The 27731-nt window shown below is 47.0% G+C and overlaps 1 protein-coding gene across 9 annotated transcripts in view; it reads left to right on the top strand.

The window, feature by feature from the left end:
* The window catches only part of vav2 (vav 2 guanine nucleotide exchange factor), a 166345-nt gene that overhangs the window by 136848 nt on the left and 1766 nt on the right, over window positions 1-27731 (top strand). For 2 of the 9 annotated variants that reach the window (XM_035608958.2, XM_035608961.2), the window contains 23 exons: window positions 1209-1307; window positions 3798-3866; window positions 4695-4795; window positions 10640-10739; window positions 10922-11017; window positions 14086-14154; window positions 14509-14595; window positions 15364-15449; window positions 15787-15919; window positions 16356-16370; window positions 16706-16815; window positions 17010-17111; window positions 18755-18843; window positions 18964-18977; window positions 19098-19116; window positions 19947-20074; window positions 21632-21703; window positions 21948-22009; window positions 22306-22422; window positions 22967-23054; window positions 23145-23268; window positions 25923-26012; window positions 26511-26665. In XM_035608958.2, coding sequence (XP_035464851.1) covers window positions 1209-1307; window positions 3798-3866; window positions 4695-4795; window positions 10640-10739; window positions 10922-11017; window positions 14086-14154; window positions 14509-14595; window positions 15364-15449; window positions 15787-15919; window positions 16356-16370; window positions 16706-16815; window positions 17010-17111; window positions 18755-18843; window positions 18964-18977; window positions 19098-19116; window positions 19947-20074; window positions 21632-21703; window positions 21948-22009; window positions 22306-22422; window positions 22967-23054; window positions 23145-23268; window positions 25923-26012; window positions 26511-26665 — 2025 coding nt within the window. The remainder of the gene's footprint in view (window positions 1-1208; window positions 1308-3797; window positions 3867-4694; window positions 4796-10639; window positions 10740-10921; window positions 11018-14085; window positions 14155-14508; window positions 14596-15363; window positions 15450-15786; window positions 15920-16355; window positions 16371-16705; window positions 16816-17009; window positions 17112-18754; window positions 18844-18963; window positions 18978-19097; window positions 19117-19946; window positions 20075-21631; window positions 21704-21947; window positions 22010-22305; window positions 22423-22966; window positions 23055-23144; window positions 23269-25922; window positions 26013-26510; window positions 26666-27731) is intronic. The other 7 variants (XM_035608962.2, XM_035608963.2, XM_035608960.2 and 4 more) reach the window with 6 other exon arrangements.

Below are 27731 nucleotides of genomic sequence, written 5' to 3'. Positions count from 1 at the left end.
TTTGTTTGCATTGTCGTTGCGCTGAAGAGCAGTGAACGCGCCGTAAGATGCTTCCTCAGCCGCAGGAGTCGCTCGTCATTGTCGCCGCCACAGTATAGAAAGGGAAAAACTCTTTGTGTGGTTTGACTCACTCAGAAGAAGATGCATTACAGGATATTGTTCTTTCAAAGAATGAGCGAGTATATGTCCCCCCACACACACACACACACACACACACACTGCTTAGACACATCCCCCCTGAGGAACGCTCTGTTTGTCTGTATCTTTTTTCCCCCATCCTCCCCCCTATGTGCGGTCTGCTTGCATGGCTGTAACTCGATCACCTTGGATACATCTACATATACATCTGCATATTATTCCTGTCTGCCCACTCGTATACACAATCACGAAGGCGCAATTCCCTCCACAAAGTCGGTGTCGTCCTCACACCCTCTCATCGCTCGGGCCATTCCAGCAAACCGCCGTCAGTCAGTCAGTCTCGGTGAACATTTTTATTTGGTTTGTTTTAATTAACGAATGCATTTTCCTTCTGTTCCGGCAGCTGTTACCAACATACCCCCAAATATGCAAACTGTATGAAAACTTTTTAAGCCAAAGCCAAAACAATTATGTACCCAGAAGTCTCTGGAAACAAACCTGTCACCTGGAAATTAAGTTTGTGTGCAAGTAAACTGCAGCAGCAAAAGAGTTTTGGAGGTAACTGAGAATGCATTTTTTTCTGCTATTAACATAATGCAATTTAAGAAGTAACTAATATCTGCAGATTACATATTTTATATGGTTATGTTTAAACTCTGACAGCACTTGGTGTAGTTAAAGGAAAGATCGTTGTCTGGTTTAATACAGGAACACGTCAGTGACTAAAGAGCAAACTAAAATAAAAATCCTACAAAACGTATCTGCTGCTGCAGTTTATCTGAATATTAATATAGTATCTAGGTGGACAGGTGAACAGCCATTCTACCGGGGTTACACTTTAGTTAAACGGTAATCTCGTTCCAGTGATACAAACTTCATGCATTACACACTTCAACTGATGTCCAAGAGTCTGCTGATAGATATTATTTTCATGAAACATCTCCCAGAATTATAATGGTTTGCGCAAAAAGAAAAAAAAAGGAAAAAGGCGGAAATGGATCATGGTTCAAATAAAAGGAGTTCATAAATAACCACGCTGGCCATTTGGCCCTGATTCATTATCGCTGTAGAAAATGGGCATGACGGAGGATGACAAGAGGAACTGCTGCTTGGTGGAGATCCAGGAGACGGAGGCCAAGTACTACAAGACTCTGGAGGACATCGAGAAGGTGAGTGTGGCGCTGTGGGTGAAGACGCTATTTCCCCGAGTTGGGCAGGTGTTGTTCCGACTTCGGTGTGTCCATGTGCTTTTAAGTCGGTGTGTGTGTGTGTGTGTAAAGAAACATGAGGTAAATAAAATGTGTTGTATTCATGTTTTTAGAGCAGAACATTGACACCAAAAGAATCAGGTCTGACAGGCATATAAATAATAATACATATTTATATTTCTAGCTAATCTAGGTTACTCTACGTGGACAGCATCCAAAACTTTATGACTTAATACCATAGTACAAATAAAAAGGCTGGTAAAATAATTGTTAAGCACTATGTGAATTTCCATCATTAATCAAAAGTAGGTCTGCAACTAACGATTATTTTCATCATCTATTAATCTGGCGATTATTCTCTCCATTAATGGATTAGTTGTTTGCTCCATAGAATGACGATCGTGCTTCCCAAACCCTCAAGATGATGTTTACTGTCACAGAGGAGCAAAGAAACCAGAAAATATTCACATTTAATGGGCTGAAATCAGAGAGTTTGGACCTTAAAAACTACTTGAACCGATTTATCGATGATCAAAATAGTTGGCGATTAATTTAGTAATTGATTGCCAATCGATTAACTGCTGCAGCTCTAATGAAAAGTTGTTAACCGTGAACCAAACACTCTTTTGTATGATGTCAAGCAACTCGTGGGGCAACATCTTCAACGACTCTCCGAGATGTTGCTCCGACTTGAGGCGGCGGCGGCGGCGGCGGCGGCGGCGTCATTCTTCCCCCATTATTCTGACAGCACATGAATGCACCGTGTGTGCAGGCCCGCAGTGTTGTGAGAAGAATGCTTTCTTCTTCTTCTTCTTTTAAAAAAATCCAGGTACAAGCGATGTCGTGTTTTTCCCGCTCTTTGTCACTTCTTCCTCCTCGGCGTCTCGGGCCGCAGCAGGGAAGTGTCGGCTATTGGCCGATTGATTTCGGGAGCACAAATGTCACAGGGGGCGATCGATAGGGTTATTATTGGCTCGGCCCCCTGAAGTGACACTCCGATCCCTTTCCAGCTTTAAGTAAAACGTGAAACACACACACTCTCACACACACACACACGCGCACACACACATGCACTGAGCTGGCAACCAGTGTCTTTGGAAGTTGTCCAAAATGAAAAGTAATACATTACTTATTTCACATTACACTTATTACATCTGCTGAAATTATGAGCATGTTGCACGACTTTGTGAAACGTCGTTAGCATTCCCTGCATCCCGCTCGTTCTCCCGCCCGGCACATCCTTCTTATCGCATCTTATTTTCGCAGAGGTTGGACTATATTTTCTCCTCATCGCCGTGCGCGACAGGAAGAGGCTGCCGCCGCGCTTTTCAGATTAAGAGCCTTTTTCCCCGCTGCTTTTGTTGCGTTCGTCGCCGACTGACGTTACTTTTCATTTATTCATATATTCTTCCCCTCCGGCGCACAATGCTTCTTAAGAGGCTTTTGGAAGAAGGGCATGCACTCTTTACACGACCCCGTTACACCGCTCCGTCTTGGGGGTTTTTTTTAACACCGTTGGCTTTGTCTTTGCACTTGGCCTTTGTGTTTTCCGCGCCCTTTTTTTTTTTTTTGCTCAGACTTTACACGTTTTTTTCCGGGGGGGGGGTTCGCCTCTGCACCTCATGTCGTCTTTTACACGACAGTGTGTTGTCGGCCTTGGGTAGACGCTTTTTCCTATTGCTGCCGACAGGTGCAACAAGCAAATCTTGTATGTTAACGAACCACGAACACACACACACACACACACACACACACACACACACACACAAGCGCGCCAGCTCTCTGTGTGGTAAGGAACCATTGTTAAGATCAACCCGTTTCCCCCCCCTCCCTCCCTCCCTCCCCCCCCGCCGGCACGTTTCGTTCGCGCACAAATCATCCGCGCCACTAATTTCATTAAACTGAATGTGTGTTCCGCGGTTTGTTTTTTTCTCTCCGAGCGACTCGAGACCGAGCGAGAATAAATAACCTCCTCGCGATCAGAGGACTCGTTAAGCTTAATTGAGTTGGGGTTAATAAAGCCAGTCGTCTCTTCATCGCCTCCTCCGTTGATCTGTTTGTTATTATTATGATGATGGAATGTGACAGCCGCGGGAATATGTGTTGAGAGAGAGAGAGAGAGAGCCAACCCGCCGGCTTCTCTTCTGTAAGGCGCGTACGGAAACAGCTGTACACTATGTATTTATGGCGCCCTCAGTGTTATGGCACCAGAAATCCAATAACTCCACACACTCCGTGTACGGCGATATCGTGACAATATTTAGCTTTTTACAGTGAAGCCCGGCATCGATGTTCTGTGGCTGCTGCAGTTAACGTTCAGTGGAGCTGTCCTCAGATCTGCGAAAAGCTTCGATACATCGATGTGTATATTTTTTGACCTGGAAAAACAAGATGGAGTCCGTGTTTTGCGTTGAAGGTGTTCAGTGATTCTTCTCTCGTTCGTCCCTCAAGAACTACATGATCCCACTGAAGCAAGTGTTGAGTCCACAGGATATGGAGGCGATCTTCGTCAACCTGGAGGTGAGCGAAGGAAGATGATTTCCGTACAGCTAACGTCCCCCCCCCCCCAAGGCTTGAGTGAATAACTGAATATGTGAATGGACGGCTGAATGAATGACAGGATGTGCTGTGTAGACAGTGTGGACGTCGGAGATGATTCGGTGACGTGGTTTAGTATTTTCCAATGGAAAATAAAATATGTATTTTCATTAATTTTGACTTGACAGCGGCTCATGGACAGGTTTTTTTGGGGGGGGGGGGGAGGAGGATCATTGCAGGTACACGCTTGAATTGTGGATCATATACTTTGTTCTCTACAAGCCATTTCATTTGCAGACATACATACAGTACCATATGCACCCAGTTTGAGTTAAACACCACCACACGCGTTGCTATAATCTACTTTGCAAAGTAAATGACTCGGGCTCGTCTTTTATTCGTGTTGTTCTCTTCTACTGTTGAAGTGCACTTTGACGGATTACACTAGACCAAAGCCAACAATGAATTATATTCCTCGCAGCAAGTATTTATTCCGCCGTGCCAAAGAGAGCTCTGTTGTCGTCCAACAACTATTATTAAAAACCACAACGATAAATCCACAGTGAACACAGACACCGTAGTTTGTTTTGGGTGTAGAACCACGTACAGTAGGCGGTCCTGCTGCCCTGTCTTAAAAATAGAAAATACAGTATATTTGAGACCCATTAACCATTAACTATTTGGAAGGAACATCCTGAACATTTGTGGCCTTGCACGCCTATATATCCTAGGAAATGAACTATTTACAATATGTTTGGAGTCGTCTTTGTATTACTTAAGTTTATTGTGATTCCTTTTTTTTCCACTCAGGATGTAATAAAAGTCCACTTTGCCCTGTTGCGAGCCATCGACCTGAACATGGTGACGGGAGGGAGTGGCCTGGGGAAGATCTTCCTCGACTTCAAGGAACGGTCAGTGGCCTAACATCCACATAGTGTGTGTGTGTGTGTGTGTTCATATTTTAGGGGGTTTATGTTTGGCAAATAGATTTAAAATCCCCCCTCATAGCTAATTCAAGGGGTAACAGCATTTTCTTTTTTCCCTTGCCCAGCTCAAATTGAGGCGAGTCGCACACAAAGTCGGCGGAATGACGGGGATTAGCCCCCGGGGAATAAGTGGGTTAAAACAAAAACATGTTCGGGGAGCGGGCTGAGCAAGCAGCTAACCAATTGTTCCCCGATCCGAGCAGAAACAATCACAGAGTAAATCCCTTTTTAAGCCAGCGCTCGCGCGTCACGCTCATAGTCCCTGTGGCGTTGCCACGGCGTTTCCTTTTGGAGCGCAGTTCATCCTCTGCATTTTGTCTGTAATGTTATTTCTATGATAAAAAGAGGATTTAAGTGCAGCCATCTGCCTTATCCAGTCTATTTGGAAACCCCCTGCAACGAGCGCATTTCTCCTGGAACCTAATTTAATATCGAAGCTTTTCAGGACATCTGCAGTATTTCGGATCAGAACTACGCAGTGAACAGGTAGTCTTACCGCCCGAACTCAGTTTTCTCTCAGGTGGGTTTTTCCGTCTCTCCCAGCTGCCGAGCAACGGGCGGATAATTTGCATCGCTGAGGGGGGGGGGCAGTGATTTGCCTCCCCGCTGTGTACGAGCGTGGCTGCTTCGCAGGTAATCGTAATGATGCTGATGATGGGTTCTGGCCCCGGTCATAATTCCGTACTCGGCTACGGATATGCCACTCTCCTCGAATGATGCACTCATCACTGGTACAGTGAGTCACACTGTGTGTGTGTGTGTGTTTGTATGTGTGTGTGTGTGTGTGTGTGTGTGTACCTGTACCTGTTCTTGCATACATAAGTACATATTATATTTCTCCCTACACAGTGATCCTGTAAGCACACTTCCTCCCTCGTCCTCCGCCTCCCGACCCTTGAAACGACACACACACACACACACACACACACACACACACACACACACAGTCGCAGCGTTTCTGTGGGTGATGATGTCAGTTTGCGTAGGTGACAGGCTCGTCGCGGGCCTCTTCCTTCAAGCCTGGAGGGGGCCGCGTAACGCAGAGTCGGTGTGACACGACAGACTCCGCTCCCTGCTAATGGACGGCGGCAGGCACATACTCTGTCCCTCCGTTTCACACACACACACACACACACACACACACACACACACACACACACACACACACACGCGCGTGCACAGCACACTCCCACTCCCGTCGTCTAGCTCGATCAGACGAGGTCAGGAGTTACTTTTGTCTTTCTTTTTCGACTGACTCGGGCAAAGCATTGCATGACTTCGTTTATCGTTTCTGCAAAAAAAATCATTGTGAATTCAGTAATGCATGCTGCCATAACTGCACTCCATGACCGAAAGTATATGTGGGCAGCTGAACCCATTGCTGACCAAAAAATGGACGTATAGTCACCAGGCCGGAAGGTGCCTGAAGCCGGTATTCTCCAGAATCACCAGCAGAGGGAGACTGCACTGGCCGCAAAAAGAAGTCTATGAGAAAGTGACTCTCTGTTTGTAACGTCAGTAAACATTTCCCAGAGGAGTTTATGCTAGTCTCAATCGCTAGTTTCAAGTCTTCTCCAATACAACATGATGTTCATTTTGTAAATCGCGGTTCCATTTAGAGTACAATAGACGATGAAGCACCGTACATATTGGAGCGTAGACACAGCGTGATCGACAGCCGGTCTGTCCGATCGGTGCATGGCTGGAGGTGTAGGTCAGCTCTTAGTCAGACCCGACCCCGGTTTCCGAAAAAACAACAATGGCGCTGGTCAAAATGCGAAAAACTCTCAGATCCCAAACCAACGTGCGACGTCGTGGCGCGTTGCCACTTGATCGCCGATCACTCGTCCTTGAAGGTCAACCCGACGAGGAAGCAGCTACAACAGCGTCCACGAGCTCCGACAGTGATGTCGGGCGGCGACGAGGCCTGGCTCGCATTTGACGTTCATCCAGTTCGTGCCACGGTGACACCGTCGAGTCAAAACTCCGTCCCCCCCCCCAAGACTCTTGTCTCAAGTTGGAATCTTTTTTTTTCGGTGCCGTGGCATTAAGAGCCTCGCACAAAAAATAACCCGAGCGGTCTGCCTGGATTGTTTTGTGATTTCTAACCTTCTCTCTCTGGCAGCAACGCGTAACATTTACCGGCTATTCATAAACAAATGTGCCACTCACATATATATGAACCGCTCATTGTCAACATTCACCCGCGCGGCGACATTTTACCGAAAATGCGACGCACGCGAGGGTTATTTTGAGAACACGCGTTAATTAGATTTGCAGATTCTGCGCGCCGCCAAAAGGGGCTTTGGTTCCCCGCGCGTGATTGACGCGTATACCTGCCTCATTGTCGGCCGGACCGCGGCGTGGCGGCGCGGCGCGTCTCCCCTCCGCGGGCGACGAACCGGAGGGTGGTGACCAGGGGGGATTTGGACTCACACACACACACACAGACACACGCACACACACACTCGGCGCCGCTCTCATCAAGCATCTGGCCAATGTTCCTCCCGGACGCTGGCGCGGCATGAATGGTTCGCCTCTCTGCGCTTGTAAAGTCCCGGCGACCTTTACGACAATGTGCGTGTATCCTTTCTCCCTTTCGCCGCCAACAAAGACAATTTGTGAATGCCACGCCGGGAAATGTCGGCCGGTTTATCTCCCCTGCTCCCCGAGCCTCAAACAGCCGGGACCTGGCTGATAGACTAGCGGCCTCTACGAACTCAACGGGCGTCCAAGTACCCTCTCGCTGATGTCCTCATTTGCGGCGGGTCCCACAGCCTGTCACTTGTGGTTTGCTCGGAGAGTTCCCCATCAGTCGCCTTGCTCAGCGTACGGGGGCGGGGGGAGCAGGGGGTCGGAGGGGCCCAGGGCGCGTTGCAGTTTTCCATGAAGCAACATGCACGACAGCGTTCCTCGTCGTGAAAGAGGCCGGCACAGCAGGGGGGGGCCAACGTCGCCGGCGCCGGAAAAAAACAATACGTACAGCGAGTTTTTACTGCGCCAGCAACAAAAACTTCTTTGTCTCCCTTCAATTTGGAATTGCCGCGGCCCTTTCTAATGAGGCAAGAGACAGCCTCGCTCGTTTGCCCTAATAGGAGAAAAACGAATGCCGGCTCTGTTCTCGAGTTTAACGATCAAAACCTAATGGGCCCCGACCCGCTGTCGTTCCGAGACTTGGACATAACTTTTTAATCTTTTTCTCGCGTTCCCTGAAACACGTCATCCATTCCCTTCCCCTCCTCCCACCGTCCAGAAGAACCATAGCCCTCATTCGCGTATAGGTCCACTCTTGAAATCACCTTTTCATCCAACGCATGCGGAAGGGTGCAACAGCAAAGGAGCGCCCGTCAGTACCGCCAGCGTCGCCGCAAGGAGGGGAGACAGGAAGCGATGGACGGCTACATCCCGCTGCGGACGCGTGCAGCCGAGGCGTCGGGTTGGAGAGGGGCGTGTTCCTGTCACGGTGTCGCGGGCTAATTGCGTGTGACTGGGACCGGGAGCGCGTTTACGTGTCATTAGCCCTATTGGCCCGGGGGTGAGGTCTGATGTGGCGCATGATTGGCTGTGACTTAGATTTCGTAAAGAAAATATATAACCTATCCTCCGCACACCATGGCGCCTCGAGATCCGTCTTTCTCGATTGACTGCCTGTGACGCGATTAATCACTCCCCGATGTGATGTGTCGATGCCACAAACGAATGCCGTTGAAGTTTCTCCACACTCGGACGAAGAAAGAGCCTGCGGCGTGATACTGGGCACCAGTGAGCAGTGGCCGCTTTCTGTCCTCGGGCGGCGACGAGGATCCCCACGTTCGCACCGGCAATTCGGCGTTTCCTGCCGCGGAGCAGCTTTCGTCAAAGGAGCCCTTCGTGTCGCGTTGTGCCCCCCCCCCCCCGGTCTTCTAATTGACCAAAGCTCCCATTAGTCTCAATCACTCTGTCGTCCCGGAGGAGCGCGAGCTGAGGGGAGCTGTCTTTCCGAGTGTGGATCAAGTCTGAATCAGGGGCCACGGTTTGCCCACAGCCGGTTTGAACCGGGGGGGGGGGGGGCCTTAGTTCGGAACTCTGCCGGAGCCCCAGGAAAGACCCAGTGATCGTCCCTGTTAGTGGGTCCTCTCATGAGTCCGTTCTTTCCGCGTGCTCGCCCCAGTTCCGCCTCTGGCGGGAAACACGACGCTGCCACAACATTTTGGGGAAATATTTCTGGGGCAGAATAATTCTTGCGGAGAGAGAGATGCTTTGGCGTTAATAATGGAGATTCGTGAACTTGTACTTAAAGTGTTCTTGGGAGCGGCAGAGTCGAGCCGCGGAGCGATGTTAAAATCTGCTTACGGAAATATTAAAGTAAGCCTTATTACGTACTGTATGGTATTCCTTTAATGTCGCAGTTGTGATTGTATACAGTAGCTTTTAACCATAGAAGCTAAACGAATATTTGTACATTGTATGTTTGTAATTTGTATGTGCATTGCTCATATTTCAGTAATTGTTTAGGAAACAATGTTGTTTGTTTTGAACATTAAAACGTTCAAATTGGTTTCAGGAAATCTGAAAATCTGTTTTGTTTTTTACTAATCTGTTGCTTTAAAAAAAGTAATCAGTCAAAAAAGTGAGCCTTAACTATATAAAACTTAGAATTAATTATTTAGCACATACAGTACAGTAAGTGCCTCGGTGCATATACAGGAAGCGGACTGGACCAATGACGGAGCGTCACACGACCTTTCCTCCCGTCGGTCTGCTGTGTGAGTCACTGATCCACCTTTCCCTCCATTCAAGATTCGGATTGAGAGACTGGAGTGCCAACGCTGCGCCCGGGGGGGGGGGGGGGGTTGTTGCTTGGCACCGCTCTAGCCGTGCCCATGTCCTACTTTGACTCAGCGAGCGTGAGGAATGTGAATCCTCCAGGCGAGATGACTTTGAACTCCCTCCCAGCTGTGAACCCACAGATCTGTGTCACGGTCCTATTGTAATATCTAATGAACACACTTCTCAAACCCTCATACCCCCCCCCCCCCCCCCCCCCCCCCCCCCCCCCCCCTCACACATGCTGATAAGAGGGAACTCTGCAAAGCAACTGATAGGAAGCGGTATCTTTCGTTTGCGCTCTGTGATTACGGCTCATATTGGGAAAGGGGAGGCCGCCCCCCCTTCCAAACATCGCCCCGGGATCGGAACACAGTCATTACGTATTCATGGTATTCACACACACTTTCCTAATCACAATACATGTATTCACATATTCATTTATCTGCCCCCATAGCGCCGAATGATCCTCAGTCTGACCTCTCAAATTGTGTTATTAATCTTAATATTAATGTGCGGGGGGGGGGGGGGGGGGGGGGGGGGGGCATCGACCAGTTCAGATCTAATTGTGGACTCAAGCAGCGATTGCCCCCTTTTGTCTCAATATTTCTATAAAAGATTGAAGATTTGCCTCATTAGTCCTTATTAAGGCCTCTGGGTTTTTTTTTTAACATTATTAACCGCGTCCCGAGCTTCTGAGCAATACGCCGCATTCACAGGACAGGCGCAGATATTGTTTCTGTTTTAAGGTCCAGACATAATGTGGGTGTGACCACCACAATGTCAGCAGGCCTGGCAGGAGGAGCCAGGGTCAAACGTTCACAGTGATTTCCGGTCATTTGCTTTGTCAAAATGGGCCGTTTCCTCTCCACATTCCCTGGAAAAGGGGCCAGCGAAAATACAGATCGGTAAGATTATTTAGGTTTTTAACCATTGTTGGATTTTTCCTGTCTTTTCGCCCAGGTTGTTGATCTACGGCCAGTACTGCAGTCACATGGAAAACGCCCAGAAAACACTGGATGAGCTAATAGCCACACGCGAAGACGTGAAGATTAAAGTGGAGGTAAGGTCCCTCAGCTCTTCCTCTCCTTCCCCGAAGCCGCTGACGATGCACAATAAACCTCCGACATCCTTTATCAAACAATCGAACACGCCGCAACAAATGTCACAAACATTCTTTCATACATTCAACAGAATATTGCGAATTTCCCTAACGACCGCCCTGCCGCTTGTTGTTGTCCGCAGGAGTGTACGCTGAAAGTGCAAGAGGGGAAGTTCAAGCTGCAGGATCTCCTGGTGGTTCCCATGCAGAGGGTACTGAAGTACCACCTACTACTGAAGGTAGGAGGCCCCTCGCGCCCCGTCCCACCTGCAGTGCGAAGAAGAAGGCGGAGTCAAGGAGGCCGCAGACGTGTATATATATATATATATATACATACATATCAGAAATCTGTTTTTTGGGAGGTTGAATTGCGAGAGTCTTGTACTGCCTCTGTAATCTTCGGCCCGATCCTCAACGAAGTCTGTGCATTTCCCTCCGACGCCGAGCTCTGTCCGGCGACGGTCGGTTCCCTGTCGCTTGGCATTCGGCTCGCGCGTCTTCCTTTGCAAGTCTCCATCAGTGGGTTTTTGCGTTATTGTTGCTCTGCCTCTGTTGCATGCAGATGTGCAGGCTGACATCACAAATAGCAACTAGAAGTTTAGTCATAGGTCAGGCTTTTATGTTTTCACGTTTAAGATTTTTTTAAAAACAAAGCCTTTACCGAATGATTTCCTTTCTTTTGATGAACAATTTGCATTTCATCTCAATCGGATGGCTAATTTATTATTGTGTTCCCCAGAACATGAACCAAAGTGTGATGGAAAAGCTAAAAGCTGAAAGCCAAATGACAAATCAAATCCGATAGTTAATAGGAAAGGGAAGAGCAGCGAGGAAATGGAAATTGGCAAAAAGGAAATTGGCTTTTTTTTTAAATGCCGGGTTCAAATCTGTATTGTTATTTCGGTTCGTGAATCGAGTTATGTGTTTCTCTTGTTAAACTTTTTCATTTTTTCAAATAGATTTTGAAACGCCAGTCTTCATTCATGAATTCATAAATGTGTTTTTTAAATGCTCATTGATGCTTCATTTGAAAAATGATTCAATAGATTCATACTTCATTCATTTTCCCTCTCCTTAATAACCATTGGACCATGAAATAATTAATTACTCTCTCCTTTAGTGTATTTAGTCATAGATGAATCAAATATTTGAAGAATTAGTTTTTTATGGTACAATTAGTGATAAGTGAATCAAAGGCTTTGTCGCTGCTTCTGTGACACTCGTGCTCCTCCATAGATCATTTGGTTACATAACTTTTTCAATAATCTGCAGTATGCCCACTGTCATTGCAACACATATATTGCGGAAAGGAATAGTCTATCAGTCATTCAATTGATTGGCAATATATATGAGTCATTCATCTTAAATAAAAGTGTCAAACGTTCGCAGGATTTCTGCTTCTCAAATGTGTTGATGTCCAGCTTTTGACGGTTTCATACTATTCCACTCTTTCATTCAGAATCCCTGTAGGGTTTCTTTTTAACCGCTATGTGGGAAATGATAATCTACTGGAAGCTGTAATCATTCATTTCAGCCCTGCCCAGAGTCCCATTTCCCCAATGTGCGAACGTGTCCGAGCACAACGTCTGACCACTCGACATCTGAGCGATGGATGAGCGGTACGACTCTTATCACGCGATGCATAATGACCAGGAGGAAGGAGGCGGGCGAGCGTCCTTGGCGGCAGGTGGACGGCGGGGCCCGCGCGCGCGGAGAGCGGCTTCTCTATTTTGTGCCGTCCAATCGAACCCCTGCAGGAGCCTCAGCCAGCCACTGGAGTCGAATCAACCGTGCACTAATTCCATTAAATTGCAGCCCATTTCACTGCGTCCCACAGCTTTGCTGCGCTGCCGCGGCCCCGGGCGTTGTCAGGCCGACGAGTCCTGCGTGCGTGTGTGTTGTGTGTGTGTGTGTGTGTGTGAGTGTGTGTTTTGAAAGGGCAGTGTTAAGGTTTAGGGGTTTAAATGCCTCGGGGTTAAAATTAGGGGTTGAGGTTGAAAAATGTGTTTGTTTGTGTTTTGTTTGTGTCCGTCGTGCCCAGAGGCTTCGTCGCCTTCGTCCTGATGCTGCGTAGGGGGGGGGGGGGCTGGTAGGATTGTATCCACATTGTTACGTATCCGTAAGAGAAGAAGTTCTGATCCATCATAGCGGGAAACGCAGATTGATATTGGTCGCGCTCCTTTGGTGTGATATTGAAATCATATCTCGCTTTGACAAGTGAAAATGTCCGCCGCTAAAGACGTCTGTTCTGTATTCCTAGATTTGTTAAAACGTTTATGACACAAATAAATATAATATGAAAGGCCGGTGGCAATTTCATTCTCAAATTTTTCTGTTGTTCTGCTATCTCGGGCCCCAGGATGCCGGAGCAGAAGTCCTTAACGCCTCCGACTCCGTTTGGATTATTTTCGGATTCACATGCAGACATGAGATTGAAGATTGTAATGATGTGTTCGTGCACCCTGTGCGTGGTCTACAGTCTGTGTGTGTGTGTGTGTGTGTGTGTTTTCTCTGTTTTTGGAAAACTCCCAGCAAGCGTCCGGTCACCGTGACGCGTCCCTCGTACCGAACGTGTGTCATCGTTGTGAAAGAAGGTTCGTTGTGGGTCTGCTCGCCTCTTACGCAACGTGCGAGACAGAAACCGCAAGAGACGTTGACAAGAACCTGGCCGAGCGTAGTCGTCGCGGCTCCGCTGGATTTCGGAAGGAAAACCACAAACTACAGTAGTTTGTTTAGTCATGTGTCACATGTGATTTTTTTTTTTGTGTGTGTGAGACGGTGCAGCTGGAAATCTGTAAAGCCGACAGAACTGTTGAAGATTTGATAAGACTTGTTTTTCTAGTCCTCACGGAGGTCGGGCTGCGGCTCCACGGCATTTAAAAAATATATATGTATATATAAATCACCTGCGCGAGCCTGTGGAGGAGACGGGATGAAACGATGTAAACGATATTTGTTATTGATTGGCTACGAGCAGGACAATACGATTTGCAGACGTGTACTGTGACATCATCTTGTTGCCATAGCGAGCAGTTAGACGGGAGGGCGAGTTAGCGCAGCTTTTATTTTGAAATCTGAATCAGTGTCACATCCATAATCACATCCATCTATTACAATGAAGCCCCGTTACTAAGTTACCATAAGATTCAATGTTTCTCTTATGATGAAGTAAGTGCATGATGCAGATGTCAGAAATATGTTTCTCTCATATAACTTTTCAGTTTCGGACAATAACTTTGATTTTTTTTTTTGTAATAACACTAACAAACATCATCATCATCATCATCATCATCATCTGCCTGCACAGGAACTTTTAGGTCACTCAGCCGACCGACCAGAGAGGCAGCAGCTCAAGGAGGCACTGGAAGCCATGCAGGTCTGTGTTCCATATGGGTTTGTGTGTGTGTGTGTGTGTGTGTGTGTGTGTGTGTGTGTGTGTGTGTGTGTGTGTGTGTGTGTGTGTGTGTGTGTGTGTGTGTGTGTGTGTGTGTGTGTGTGTGTGTGTGTGTGTGTGTGTGTGTGTGTGTGTGTGTGTGTGTGTGCTTTAAAAAGATAAATGTATTACATAATAACTCGCTCCAAGCCAGAGATGTATAAATTGTTTCATACAGCCACTGTGGCATCTAAGGGCCATAAATCAACCCCACCCGATATGACAGCTGTCAGAGAGTCTCAGTTTATGGCTGAGGGAACGTTTTTGGTTTTTGTCTCCCCCCCCCCCCCCTCTCAGGACCTGGCCATGTACATCAACGAAGTCAAGCGGGACAACGAGACGCTGAAGAAGATCAGCGAATTCCAAAGTTGCATCGAAAATCTCGTAAGTTATTGGCAAGAAAAGTGAATGTGCCCCCTCGGAAAAAAATTGTCAACATTTGAAAAAGCTTAAACCACATTCTCAGCTTCTTCCCACTTTTCTAAAATTGCCTCATTTTACCAGCGTGCGGATGAAATACGTTTTGCCTTTCGCTATCATTCATAATCCGAGTTGTCTGGCTTCTATTGTCACGTTGCGCCTGATTTGACATCTTCATCGGAGTCGTGTGTGCAAAAAAAAAACAAAAAACGAATACACCGGCACTGACGTTATCACCAGGCTGGGAAGTAAAGTCTGTCAGAGCCGTTGGTCACCGAGCGTCACGAGAGCACATGTCCACATTTCCCTCTCCTCTGCTGAGAATCGCTCACATCGTCTCGCCTGCGCCTGTCGTGATGTCTCTCTCCGTATGAGATTGTCATCTCCCCAATAAATCATCTAGTCTCGCGGAAGACAAACTGGACAAGTTATTAAGATTGCAGGTGGATACACCTGTCGTTGTTCCCCGCCGAGGTGCAAAGTCACTTTGGGTAATTTTGGACTCGAACACTTCGGCAAACAACGTCAACAGCTTCAAAAGTCTGGATCAGTTGGGATGGAAATGTAACTGAAGAGCTTCCACGCCGTATCCTTCATCACGTACATCTATTTGGACCCCCCTCAGAAAATTCAGATTCAGTCAATCACTCACGGGCTGCTCGTTGAATTTACAACGTGTGGTAACGTGGCGGTCGCGCTGACATGCGCCGCGTCTCTGTGACCCCCGAGCAGCAGGTGAGGCTGGAGGAGTACGGGCGGCCAAAGATAGACGGAGAGCTGAAGGTGTGCTCCATCGTCAACCGGACAAAACAGGACCGGTGAGTCCAAACTTTCCGCGAATATAAGACGACAAAAACTGAACATATTCTCACCACCCAGTGACGAATCAATGTGTCCGTGTGTGTGTCCGTGTGTGTCTGTGTGTGTGTGTGTGTGTGTGTGTGTGTGTGTGTGTGTGTGTGTGTGTGTGTGTGTGTGTGTGTCTGTGTGTGTCCGTGTGTGTGTGTGTGTCTGTGTGTGTGTGTGTGTGTGTGTGTGTGTTTGTGTCCGTGTGTGTGTCTGTGTGTGTGTGTGTGTCTGTGTGTGTGTGTGTGTCCGTGTGTGTGTGTGTGTCCGTGTGTGTGTGTGTGTGTGTCTGCGTGTGTGTCTCTTCAGGTATATTTTCCTGTTTGACAAAGTGGTCATCGTCTGCAAGAGGAGAGGCTACAGCTACGAGCTCAAAGAGATCATCGAACTGCAGTCGTACAAGATGTCGGACGACCCCATGAACAACAGGGACGTGAAGAAGGTGAGAGAACAGTTTTGTTCCTTTTAATGCAGTGCGATCCTTTCAAGAGGGGAGGCCTCCCTCGATCCAGGCGAGGGCAAAGGAACGTCCCGTGTAATCATTACCAATGTTGCCCTCGAGCTGAAGGAGCTTTCCGATGGTAGTTACAGATATGGAAATGAAGAGTACAGTCATGCATTTAAGTGTCAGACGTTGCGGGGGGGGGGGGGGGGGTTGTTGTTGTTGCTCGCCCACGCTTGAAATATCATGTAAATGCAACGAAGGTCACTCAGGATTCATGAGAACATTGTGCCGTGCATCGCGCCACAGGTCTAACATGGCTTTTATTTTGTTTGTTTGTTTGTTTGTTTATTATGAATCTGCATGAGTCTCTCCATGTTTGCATGTGTAACTGGGTCTTTTTTCTCTGGTGTCTTTCTTTTTGCATGCTTACCAGTCAAGTGGAAAAATGGTAAGCTCAACTCGTGACCCCCTTTGTTTTAAACTCATCTTCTAATAAGTGGCCAGTTTTTTGGTTTCGGGTTGTCCCGCCATGATTTGCACATTGCACCCAGCACCAGCTCTGTGACTGGCTCTCCAGCTTTTGGTCAAAAGGCATGTGGAGCATCTTTAGGTTCTGAATTACATGTGACCCTTTATAATAATTACATACTACATACTATATATATATTTTCTTTTGCAAATACTTAATTGAAAATGCTGGTATCACGAGCTACTTGTGTCTGTCTCTGTCCGCCATCCGCATGTGTCTCTGCCATCTGTTCTTCACTCACTCTTTCTCCGCAGTGGTCTTACGGTTTCTACCTGATCCACCTGCAAGGGAAGCAGGGCTTCCAGTTCTTTTGTAAAACGGAGGACACCAAAAGGAAGTGGATGGAGCAGTTCGAAATGGCCATGTGAGTAGAAATTCATGGCAGGGTTGGCGCTGACTGTGAAATAGTGAATCCCGATACAGTCATTTTCCAGGAAACTGTGTGAAGATGGAATTACCGGATGGGAATGTCAGTTTTTTGGGGTATTTCAGTGGAAAAAATACCGTCTTGTCTATTGCATTCACAATTATTTTTGTCTTGTTGATCCTCTCATCCAGGTCCAACATCAAGCCGGAGAGAGCCACGGCCAATCAGCATAACTTCCAGATGCACACGTTCGACAAGAACACCAACTGTCGAGCCTGCAAGATGCTCTTGAGGTAACGACCTCCAAAATCCACGCAGACGTGCATCACGCCACATTCACGTCCCGCGGTGAACAATAGGTGACCGCTGAGCGCGTCCTCATTCAGACTTTTCATGTGCTATCACGTATCAAGCAGTACTCATTAGTCATTTGTACGATCTGCAAACTTGTTCATTGACTTACATATATACACCTAGAATATTAAACAATGCAAAAATACTTAAAGGAGACATATCCTGCTCATATTCAGGTTCATAATTTTAATTTGGGTTATTACTAGAAAAGGTTCACATGCTCCAATGTTCAGTGAACACATCCATTTCCTCAAACTGTCACATCCCTGCAGCTCCTCTTCTTCAGCCTCGGTCTGAAGCACTTGGTTTTTAGCTCCTGTCTCTTTAAGGCCCCCTCCCATCCCGGTAAAGCCCAGTCTTGCTCTGATTGGCCAGCTGGCCCAAGTCTGTTGTGATTGGTTTAACAGCTACAGAAGTGTAGCTATTCAAACTGGCGATCGTGGCCCTGAGTGGAGCTTGGATTGTCAACGGCAGCTTCCAAGATGAAGTGTGACCTCTTCACTACTTTGTAAACAGCTGGACAGTTTAAGCTCATCATATTTTACAAAGTTCATCATGTTTTTTTTAATGTAGCGTGTTCAATTTTTATTTGACAGTCAACGAAAACAGCTGTCGCACAAATGTGGCGAGGCAAAAACGACCACAGGGCCCTCGAGGAGAAATGAAGTAGTAGCGGCAGAAAATGGAAATACCACATTTTTGTCTAAAAACCCTCAAAGTTGCACTACACTAATTCGACATAGTACTACAGTAAATCTACCCGGTTATTGTCCACCACCGCTAACAGAGAACTGGACATTGTGGAAGTATTTTATGGGAAAAATTGAATCAACGTCACTTAAATCACACACAATCCCATCCACACACACACACACACACACACACACACACACACACACACTGTGTCCCTGAACACACCACCTCCCGCATGTGAGTGCCGTGCGACCGCGGCGCGGGGGGGGGGTAACTCGTGTCACCGAATCAACCACTGTCACCTCTGTTACAGTCGGCCAGGCTAAACTCCACACACTGCGTGTTGACCCACAAATTTGCCCCGGCCCCGGATGACCTAAATTCAGTGAGCCAGCGGAAGCGCGCCGGAGGTGGGGGGGGGGGCGACGACCAGCGTTCTCACTTCCCCTGGCTGTTTGCTAATTACTGCTGCAGCCCCAGCCGATTCCCCCCGTTTCTGATTTATGGCGCTCGCCATTCAACATGGCGGCCATGCACCGTTACGGTGTCCGTCAGCGTATGCACTTCCCGAGTACCACCGGGCCTCAAATGGAGCGAGTTGATTTTGTGGTATATTTTATTTTAAGGGGGGGGGGGCACAGGATGGAAAACGATGGAGCATGTGTGAACCGCAATCATAGAATTATACTAAGTAGCAGCAGGATCCCTGGTGGGCTGTACTTACAAGAAGTTAATTTGTGTCTGAGACACTTCCTGTTTACATTAGCTGTGTGTGTGTGTGTGTGTGTGTGTGTGTGTGTGTGTGTGTGTGTGTGTGTGTGTGTGTGTGTGTGTGTGTGCGTTTGCGCGCGTGTGTCTCTCTCTCTGCCTGCCTGTGTGCATCCTCAAGGGGCATCTTCTATCAGGGCTACTTCTGCTCTCGCTGTGGAACGGGAGCACACAAGGAGTGTCTGGAAGTCATCACCATCTGTAAAATCAGTAGGTGTCTCCTCCGAACCTCTCGGGGCAATATCGTTTGACATTTTGAGTCCAAAGCTCTGTTGTGAATCCTGAATCCTCCCTAACTTGTGCTCACGTCTCTTTCGTGGTTTGTTTCAGATCCCCTCGACTTGGTGAGTAAATTCTGTCGTCATCCTCTAAATTGCCACTTGCCTCACACAGATTTTGGATTACAGTAGATTTGCGTTTGGTAACTGTATCAATGATCTCTTCTTTTTTTTTTTTTCATCTAGGAACCTGGAATGTCATCAGGTGAGAGCAGTTCCTTCCCTCCGACATGATTGAGAACAGTGAAGATGAATATTCTCGTCAGCTGTCATGTGACAAGTTTGTTAGAGGATGGTCTTGAGCTGCACGGCCCTCTGCTGCCATCTAGTGGATAGATCCATGAACCAAAACGGCAGCATCCGCCACAGGGAGTGGGTGGCAATGCATATATATATACATATATATATATATATATATATATATATATATATATATATATATATAGGCAAATATACTACTGTATATGCATAAACTATATTCAAATCAATGACTTGAAGACCTTTTGATATGAGAGGAGAGTCGGCATTGGTCCATTTTATCTGGATATAATCAACACACAGTCTGAGGAGAATGTGGTGCAGTGTAAGGTTACGATTCTTTTCTTTGTATTTTTTAAAAGTAGACAAAGAAAAGGGATAAAGATCCTGGACCAGATTTGAACGCAGAATGTTATGGTTGTATTGAATGTCTCCTAGACAAAATGTCAAAACAGCCCCGAGGTTATCTGCTGAAATCATAAAGTTACTGAAGAAGGGAAATCCAAAACTACACTGCAGAGAAACCCAGACTCAACATTCGAACACTGGCTCCTCTTTCTTTTCTCTGGTGAACTCCGGCACAAAGTTAATCATGCTGACTGAAGATCACATTCTTCTCTTGTCTGTCCCCGGCCTATTAATATGCAGGAACTTCTTTTACGCTCGCACACAAGCAGACACAGTCAATATTTTAATCTTGTCATCGACCCAACTCCTCCTCCTCCTCCCACTCATATCTCTATTAATTCTCACTGTGAATCCATGGTTTTTTCCAAGGTCCCAAGATGGTGGCAGTGAGGAACTACCACGGCACGCCCACGCCGCCGGGGAAGACGCCGCTCTCCTTTCAGACGGGGGATTTCATCGAGCTGCTGAAGGGAGACCCGGACACGACGTGGTGGGAGGTACGGCGCCTCTGTCTGAGACCGTGCGGAGGTTTTCTGGAATATCGTCATTATTAAGACAGTTGCGGCACATTGATCACTCGACTCTGAGGGCTGAAGTGCCGACTCCGGCTCCAAAGGATGTGTCGAGGCGTTACCAAACTATAGATTGCCCCTGAGCAGAGATCATAGAGTCAACCTACCAGAACCTCTAAAGCTCACTACTTAACATGTTGTATCTTGTTTAATGTCTCCATATTGAAGTGGAATATTAAAATATTGGCACACTAAAAGCGTTGTTAAACCACAAATCGTAGCTGTTACACTTTGGTTTTTATTTGGATTATATTTATTGGAATAATGTGTCAATTACTGAGCTTTCGTGATGTGGATACATGAGTTTCCCACTGTTTCCTTGCGTTTCATATCACTTTAAAACTACTCCCTTAATGCAGTGTGCCGAGGAACTAACACCTCCACGCTGGGCCACATGCACTTGCAGGGATATTTGCAGAATTTGATTGGTGCCGCAGGCAAACTTCAAATAAAGACTTATCGCCCTTTTAAAAAAAAACTGCAGCACACAGGTAATATTTTCAAGGCTTTTTGCCTTTTGGTGGAAAAGATACAATTCACATTGTGAGGAAACAAGGCGATGTAACAAGATCTAAACCAGGGGCGATACAGTTACGTGGTAGAAATGCTGCCGAGCCACGAGCATTCACCAAATCATGAGCATTTTTAAGAGATTTTGTGGAATATAAAGGTTTATATTGTAGGTTTATTGAATTAAGAAACAAACACACTGCCACACTAACATTGCCAACACGGCTACTTACTTGCCCATGGGAATTTCTCAGAGGTTTGCGAGCTCTATTGAAGATTTGACTTGAAGATTTGTATCTCTAGCAATATCATAAACCCTCCACTGTACCTGACGGAGTCCGGCTGCTGCCGAATCACTGACTGAACAGCTTGACCTTTTTAATTCACCACTATTAGATTATCCCTCCGCGGCTTCGACAGTTTCAATCTCTCCAATCGGTCGCTTCAGGTGGCAGACGGCGAACGAGCGCTCTTCTGGCGCCGCCAGGGGAACTCGACAGCTGTACTAATATGTTTTTGTGGCTGCGTCAAGGAGCATTAGTGAGTAATGTGATGTGTGTTTTATTATTCTAGACTATATTAAGTTCTGTGTGGTAAACTAAGCGTGTCCAGATGAACACGGTGCGAGTCTGTCAGCACAGTCGTCCCTGATGCTGCCACTAGTGGGCGCCAAAGTAGCCAATATTTAAATACACATGCACTCATTTATAAAATTGTATTTGACTATATTAATTTGTTTGGTCTGTTTTGGTTTATTACTGTCTTAGGTCCTGTTCATGTGAGCCATACATTTTGACATTTGCTGGCAAGTTTCGGGGCACTGTCACGACACCAATACTTGCGATAATGCGCTCAATAATTCCTCAGTTTCAATCATTTCCTTTTCTGTGTGTTGTTGGACCGTCCAATGCATTTGTAATTGTCTCGGCCCGCTCTACAAATGAACTCTCCCCCTCGCCTTGTGTCTTCCAGGGAAAGCTCATACAGACGCAGAAGAGCGGCTTCTTTCCCAGCTCGTGCGTAAAGCCCTGGTTGGACCCAAAGGTACGTCACCCACATTGCACACGTGTACCTGCGCAGAGGCCGGACCAATCACCGCAGTGTTGTGTGACTCCTGAGGGGGAATACTGTACCGGAGATACCTGCTTTTGTTTCTCTCTCTCGAGTGTACATTTAACTACCTGTGTGCGACGAGCATATATACAGTAAAATTATCCACATCTGCGCCGCGGCGCGGTCGTTCTGCTCCTCGCCGTTTCATGTGCTGGCGTCTGTTTCTTCCCCGCAGCCCTTCCAGTCATTGTCGAGCCGGCAGACCTCGAGGGAAGCAGACTACTTTGGATATCCTTGGTGAGAACCCCTAACTCCAGAAGGGCGCGGAGTTGAGATCATTTCGTCCTCACATTGTTAATTCCCTGTATATGATATACCAGCATTAGCCCCCAGGTCACCATTCTATAATTAGTCCAGATCTGCTAATGCAGCGATTCCAAAAAAATTGAAAGCGAACTGACCCCCATAACACAACCGCGGCCAAAAGATTAATTACTACGTGGACGGTTTGAAGTCAAGGACCTGTCTTTCCGATTGTGTAACTTGCGTTTTTGGAAGGTCACCAGGTTCAGTGTCTGTGCTTTTCGCTGTAGGTTCGCGGGGAACATGGAGCGCCAGCAGGCCGACAACCTCCTCAAGTCCCACAGCAGCGGCACGTACCTCATCAGAGAGAGGACGGCCGAGGCGGAGAGGTTCGCCATCAGCATCAAGTGAGTGTTTCACATCGCAACAGGAGAGGGGAGGGAGGAGAAAAAAATCTCAAGGGAAGGGGTTTTTTACATTTTTTTATTATCCATATCTCATGGGAAATGAACCTTCTCATGAGATACCCCGGTCAGATTTTTCCCCCGTACATCCTTAAGCTAATAACCACTCGGTAATTGCTTCTTTTTTTTGGTTGTGTAAATCCTGTTTTTGTGCGTTCCCTCTGGAACAATGTGAAAGGCTCTAGCTGGAGCTGTCACGCTATAATGTACTGTACAGTAATATATATTGTCTATGAGCCAAAGGGGGCTTCAGGGACCTGCAATCAGGACTGATGATGAATTAAAAACAACTTTTATTTTAGTTTGTTAAACATTAAAGAACGATGTAGTCGATTTTGGGCATTGCTAATAAGAATAAGAATAATGAATTTCATTTATAGAGCACTTTTCATTGCTAAAAGCAATCTCAATGTACTAGAGCAGATGAGAGTAAAAGTGCAGCAATATACAACAGTGTCTGATAGTACTGCGTCGTTTGATTTCACAGATTCAACGACGAGGTGAAGCACATTAAGGTCATCGAGAAAGACAGCTGGATTCACATCACCGAGGCCAAGAAGTTCGAGAGTCTTCTGGTAAGTCGCACGTTCCGCCGCCTGTACTGTGCGGAAAAAGAAAAAACTACCGACGGAGTGATAATCCCTCTGTACGGTTTGATATGACAGGAGCTGGTGGAGTACTATCAGGCGCATTCGCTGAAAGAAAGCTTCAAGTTGTTAGATACCACGCTGCGGTACCCCTACAAGTCGCGAGAACGCTCGCTCACGCGGGCCAGCACGCGCTCACCAGGTAAGACTCGCAAATGTCGCTCTCTCTCTCTCTCTCTCTCGCTCTCTCTCTCTGACCTTTTACATTAAGCTTTCTTCACACACACACGCACACTTTAAAGTAAGTGAAAATATAAAGACCCTGGCATCAAATATCAGCCAATATCAAAACACGACCTGACCATATTAAATAATGAACTTACCTCAACGCTAATAGACTCCTTGTCAAATCACTTTTTTATAGAAAATGAGCAGCGAGCCAATAAGTGACAGCCAATAAGTGACAGCCAATAAGCTTGTTGGCAGAGAAAAGTAGATATCGCTGCCTTCAACAAACATTGATCTTAAACCAACATGAAGTACCAAACGAGACATGAACTGCACTTAACATGAACATGTGGAAATGTAACTTGGATCCCAAACTTTTGAGTTTTGACATTTGGATACGTGAAGTGACCATGACGGTAGATTAGGGTGAAGAGTCGACGGGAACAAGGAATAACAGGGTCTACAAAGAGTCTTGGAGATATTTATGTATTTGAACTCTAAGATCCAGTATTACCAGCGGCCCCGTGTCGTTTGTTTGGGCTGAAACCAAAACCACGCTGCTTAGCGTAAAGGCCGTGGACACTAGACGCTCTGGAGTCGCGGGCCCCAGTGTTCCTGTCCTGGGCGCGGTATCTCTTCCCTCCGCCCCAAAGTTGTTCCGTCGGGATTCTGGAACTGCCCTTGATTTATCGATCGATCTAGGGTTCGAAACCCTCAACCATGAGGTTTGATTAATGACAGGGAGAGACAAGATTCCTCACTCTCAAAGATGAGTATGGGCCTGCCTTCTTTTGCTCTGAGCAGAGTTTGTTTGGGTTGATTTGACGCGAGTGCCTCACATCTGCGACGGCTCCAAATTCCCCAGGACGAACTGGAAGACGCGACCAGGGGAGAAGGGGACATATGCGCCCGCTTGCTGCCACCATAACCTGGACCCATGCAGATAAGCGGCGGCGAGATGGATGTCTGGCTCAGGGGGACTGACGGGGCCTTTTTTTTTCCCTGCCAATGCTTATAAATCGCCCGGCGTCTATAAACGGTAGCGACGGCGCTAATTTGACTCTAAAGAGATGCTATTAGGCGCAGGTCCGGGCTCTCGCAAATTTAATCCCCTGCCATTTTGGCCGTGGATATTGCAAGAAGGGAGCGGGGAAATGAATGAGACAGGCCGCACGCGCTATAGCTTCCCCTGGTTGCTCTGTTCCCCTCCAGGCCAGCGAGTCTCTTGACTGATACCAAACCGGGAATGGGAGCGAGGCCAGAGGGGAGAGGGGTCAGAAAACGAGGCGCCGGTGTGAAATATAGCGAGAGCCAAGAGAAAAGACAAAGAGGAAGAGTTTGTCAGCAAAGTGAGAGGCCTGGGGGCCGGCTGTCTGAATTGGCCGCCCTCTCCGTCCATTAGACGGTGTGTGAATGCTGGCCCTCGCCTTCGCCACTGGCCCCGGTCCGACACTGGCCTGCCGCTGTGTGCGCCGCGCCGCAGGAAGACCCAACTGGCCGCTACAGCTGGATTGTTTCCTTCCTGCAATTTGGAAACGAAACGGAGACAATGGGCCGTCTCCTCTTTCTCCGCCCTGTGTGCGTTTGAGTCGCGCCGCGCTGCGGGGTTTTTTTGCAGTGAAAGCACGCGGTGCGATTTGGGGGGGTGGGGGGGGTCGATGGCCCTGATGGTCTGGAAGTGTCTGGGATCGCACCAGGTTGAATAAGTGGGTTTGGCAAACAGCCGCGGCCCCAACATATCCATTTTCCTCTTCCAAAGCAGTGCTTCCGGCACCATTATTTAGTTGCACACACCGACATCGTACACATGCAGTATCATATCATCGGCATATCACATTTTAAAGGTTCTATACACGATTGTTCACCGGGCACAAGACGTCGCACCAGCATCTCCGACCACAACTCCTTCTCCCCTTTTTGTTTTCAGTGAAGTTTTGCAGATACATTTTAAGGTTGTTTCATATGCATTAATGTGCATATGCACCTAAACACACCATTAGATAGAAAATAGTAACTGGCTGCAATGTTAATGTTTAAATTGTTACACAACCTTCATCTTGTTGTCTTCATACAGTAGCCACATTATACAATAACCTTATTGCACAATAAATACACCTAATTAGTTTTTTAGTTTGTTAGCTTTACTTTATTTTGTTATTAAATGATCATTAGGGTTCTCTCCTTTATTTATATGCAACAGTAAAGTCACAGTACTGCCAAACTCAAAATGCGCAAACTGGCACACTAACCCTGTTTATCATCCACAAGTAAATGTGTTTGGGGTTTTTCTTTTTTTTCTTTTTTATTATAGCAAATTGTTGTTTTCGTTCACACCACTAAACCTGTCAAACTGTGCCAGCCACATTGTCAGGATTAAATATAATAAGAACAGATTGCGGCCATTAGTCGCAGACAGATTCTTGATGCATTAGGGCCTTCTCTCTCTCTCTCTCTCTCTCTCTCTCTCTCTCTCTCTCGCGCGCTCGCTCGCTCTCTCCCTCTCTTTTTTAACCGGCTGCTTCTCTCCGGCTGCAGCTCTGCGTGCACGCACCTTCCAGAAACATCTTCCAGCTTTTATTTCCCCCTGTTTCTCTCTCTGTGTCTCTTCTCTTCCTGTCTTCCTCTCAGCAGCCACCTGCGCCTCCTACAACTTCTCCTTCCTCAGTCCCCAAGGCCTCAACTTCTCCTCTCCTCAGAGCCCGGCTCCCTTTTGGTCAGGTACCAGTTTTTGGTTTTTTTGTCTCCCCCCCCCCCCCCCAATCTTTTTCTTGTCGCCGCCGCCTTCGCCTGTGATTTCATCATTTCGGCCTCGGCGCTCTTGGCCTCATTACTTGTTCTCTGCGGTGCCATTTTCATTAACGAGGGGCCTGTTCACTTCTTCCCAGAATGACAAGTCGCTCGTTAAATCGAGAGAAGAAGAAAAGGCTATTTCCTCTCCCTTAATGAACACAACTTGTCCTCTCCCGTTTGTGACTAACAAAACGCTGGACCTCTCGCTCTCTCCCAACGACTAATTACTACTAACGTGCCCTTTTCCCCATCTCGCGCGTGGAGATTGCTACTTCGCGTTAAATGTCAGCGACTGATACCTTTTTTTTTCGGCGACTTGCGTTACGCGCAGAACTTTGCCAAAAAACAAAACAAAGAGCAAGCCGTTACGTTTGAAAGCCATACGTTTGCATTGAGCTCCCCTGTCTGTCGCCCTCCGGTTTCCAGTGTTCACGCCGCGGGTGGTCAGCACGGCCGTGGCCAGGTACAACTTTGCCGCGCGGGACATGCGGGAGCTGTCGCTGCGGGAGGGGGACGTGGTGAAGATCTACAGCAAGATCGGCGGCGACCAGGGCTGGTGGAAAGGCGAGGCCAACGGACGCGTGAGTACGCCGCCGGAGAGTCCGCCGATGTGCACGTGTGTGGAAAGCGAGCGCCGACGATGAGGGCCCTCTGGGTTAAAGGATCAAACTGTCGGCGTTAAAAGTGCTTTTTTTTAAAGCAGGTGGTTGAAACAATAAGGTAAAAGTCCGGGCTGCCGGGAAATGGGCCACTTTAAAAAAGGGGGCTGGCGGCGAAACTGGATGTGATTTCCGCCTTTTTTTAGTTTTATGCGGGGAAGGTTTCTCATTAGGTTGCACATTTGACAAGTGTTAGTGTTTTTTTAGGGGGAAATAAAAATCAGCCTGCCTGATTCATCCGTCAGGCGATAAAAATCGATATATACACTATTATTTAGCAGAATAAACAAATCAGAGAAGATGAGCATTTATGTTTATTTTATTAAATTCAAATTTTACATATTGAGGTTTTTTTTTATTACAGGTATTTCTAATAAACTTTATCGTTAAACAGTAAAATATCAAGCACGTGAATCTCAAGCGAGCCCACCCTTTAAATATTGAGATCCAATCATAATGCGAGGCATAATCCACATACAGTAACAAGGAAGCTCATCAGTATCAGGCTCGAACACAAAGTTGCCCAGATACAGATCGCACCACAGCCGCGAAAGCTTCGCAGCATCTGAATCGTGATTCCAGAGTTTTCTCCACAAGGCCATTTTATTGTCTGTGTCTATATGGATAAAGCAATCCCACTGTTTCTTGTATGATTTTTAAAAAAAAAAATTACGGTTTAGGGTCGATATGCTCTTTACATAAAGCCCTCGTGTGGCCGCCGCCTCTGTGGGCTCAGGACTCACTTCACCATCGCAACAAGTAGGAAGAAGTCATTGCCTAGCAACAGCTGCAGTGGTATCTAAAGTAGTAGCCTTCGAATGTTTTCGAAAAAAAGGGGATGAGGCTGCGGCATTCCGAGCTGTTATGTGAAAATAATGCGCACATCCTTCAGGCAAATGTCATCTCAGAGAGGCCTCTGACTAAACTACTTTATTATTTGTGTGTGTGTGTGTGTGTTAACAATTATCTCACTGCACGTTGAGCTGGA

The sequence above is a fragment of the Scophthalmus maximus genome, chromosome 20 (assembly GCF_022379125.1).
Source record: "Scophthalmus maximus strain ysfricsl-2021 chromosome 20, ASM2237912v1, whole genome shotgun sequence".
Taxonomy (NCBI): domain Eukaryota; kingdom Metazoa; phylum Chordata; class Actinopteri; order Pleuronectiformes; family Scophthalmidae; genus Scophthalmus; species Scophthalmus maximus.
The sequence above is the reverse complement of the archived record's forward strand: the minus strand, read 5'-3'. Positions and strand labels throughout refer to the sequence as shown.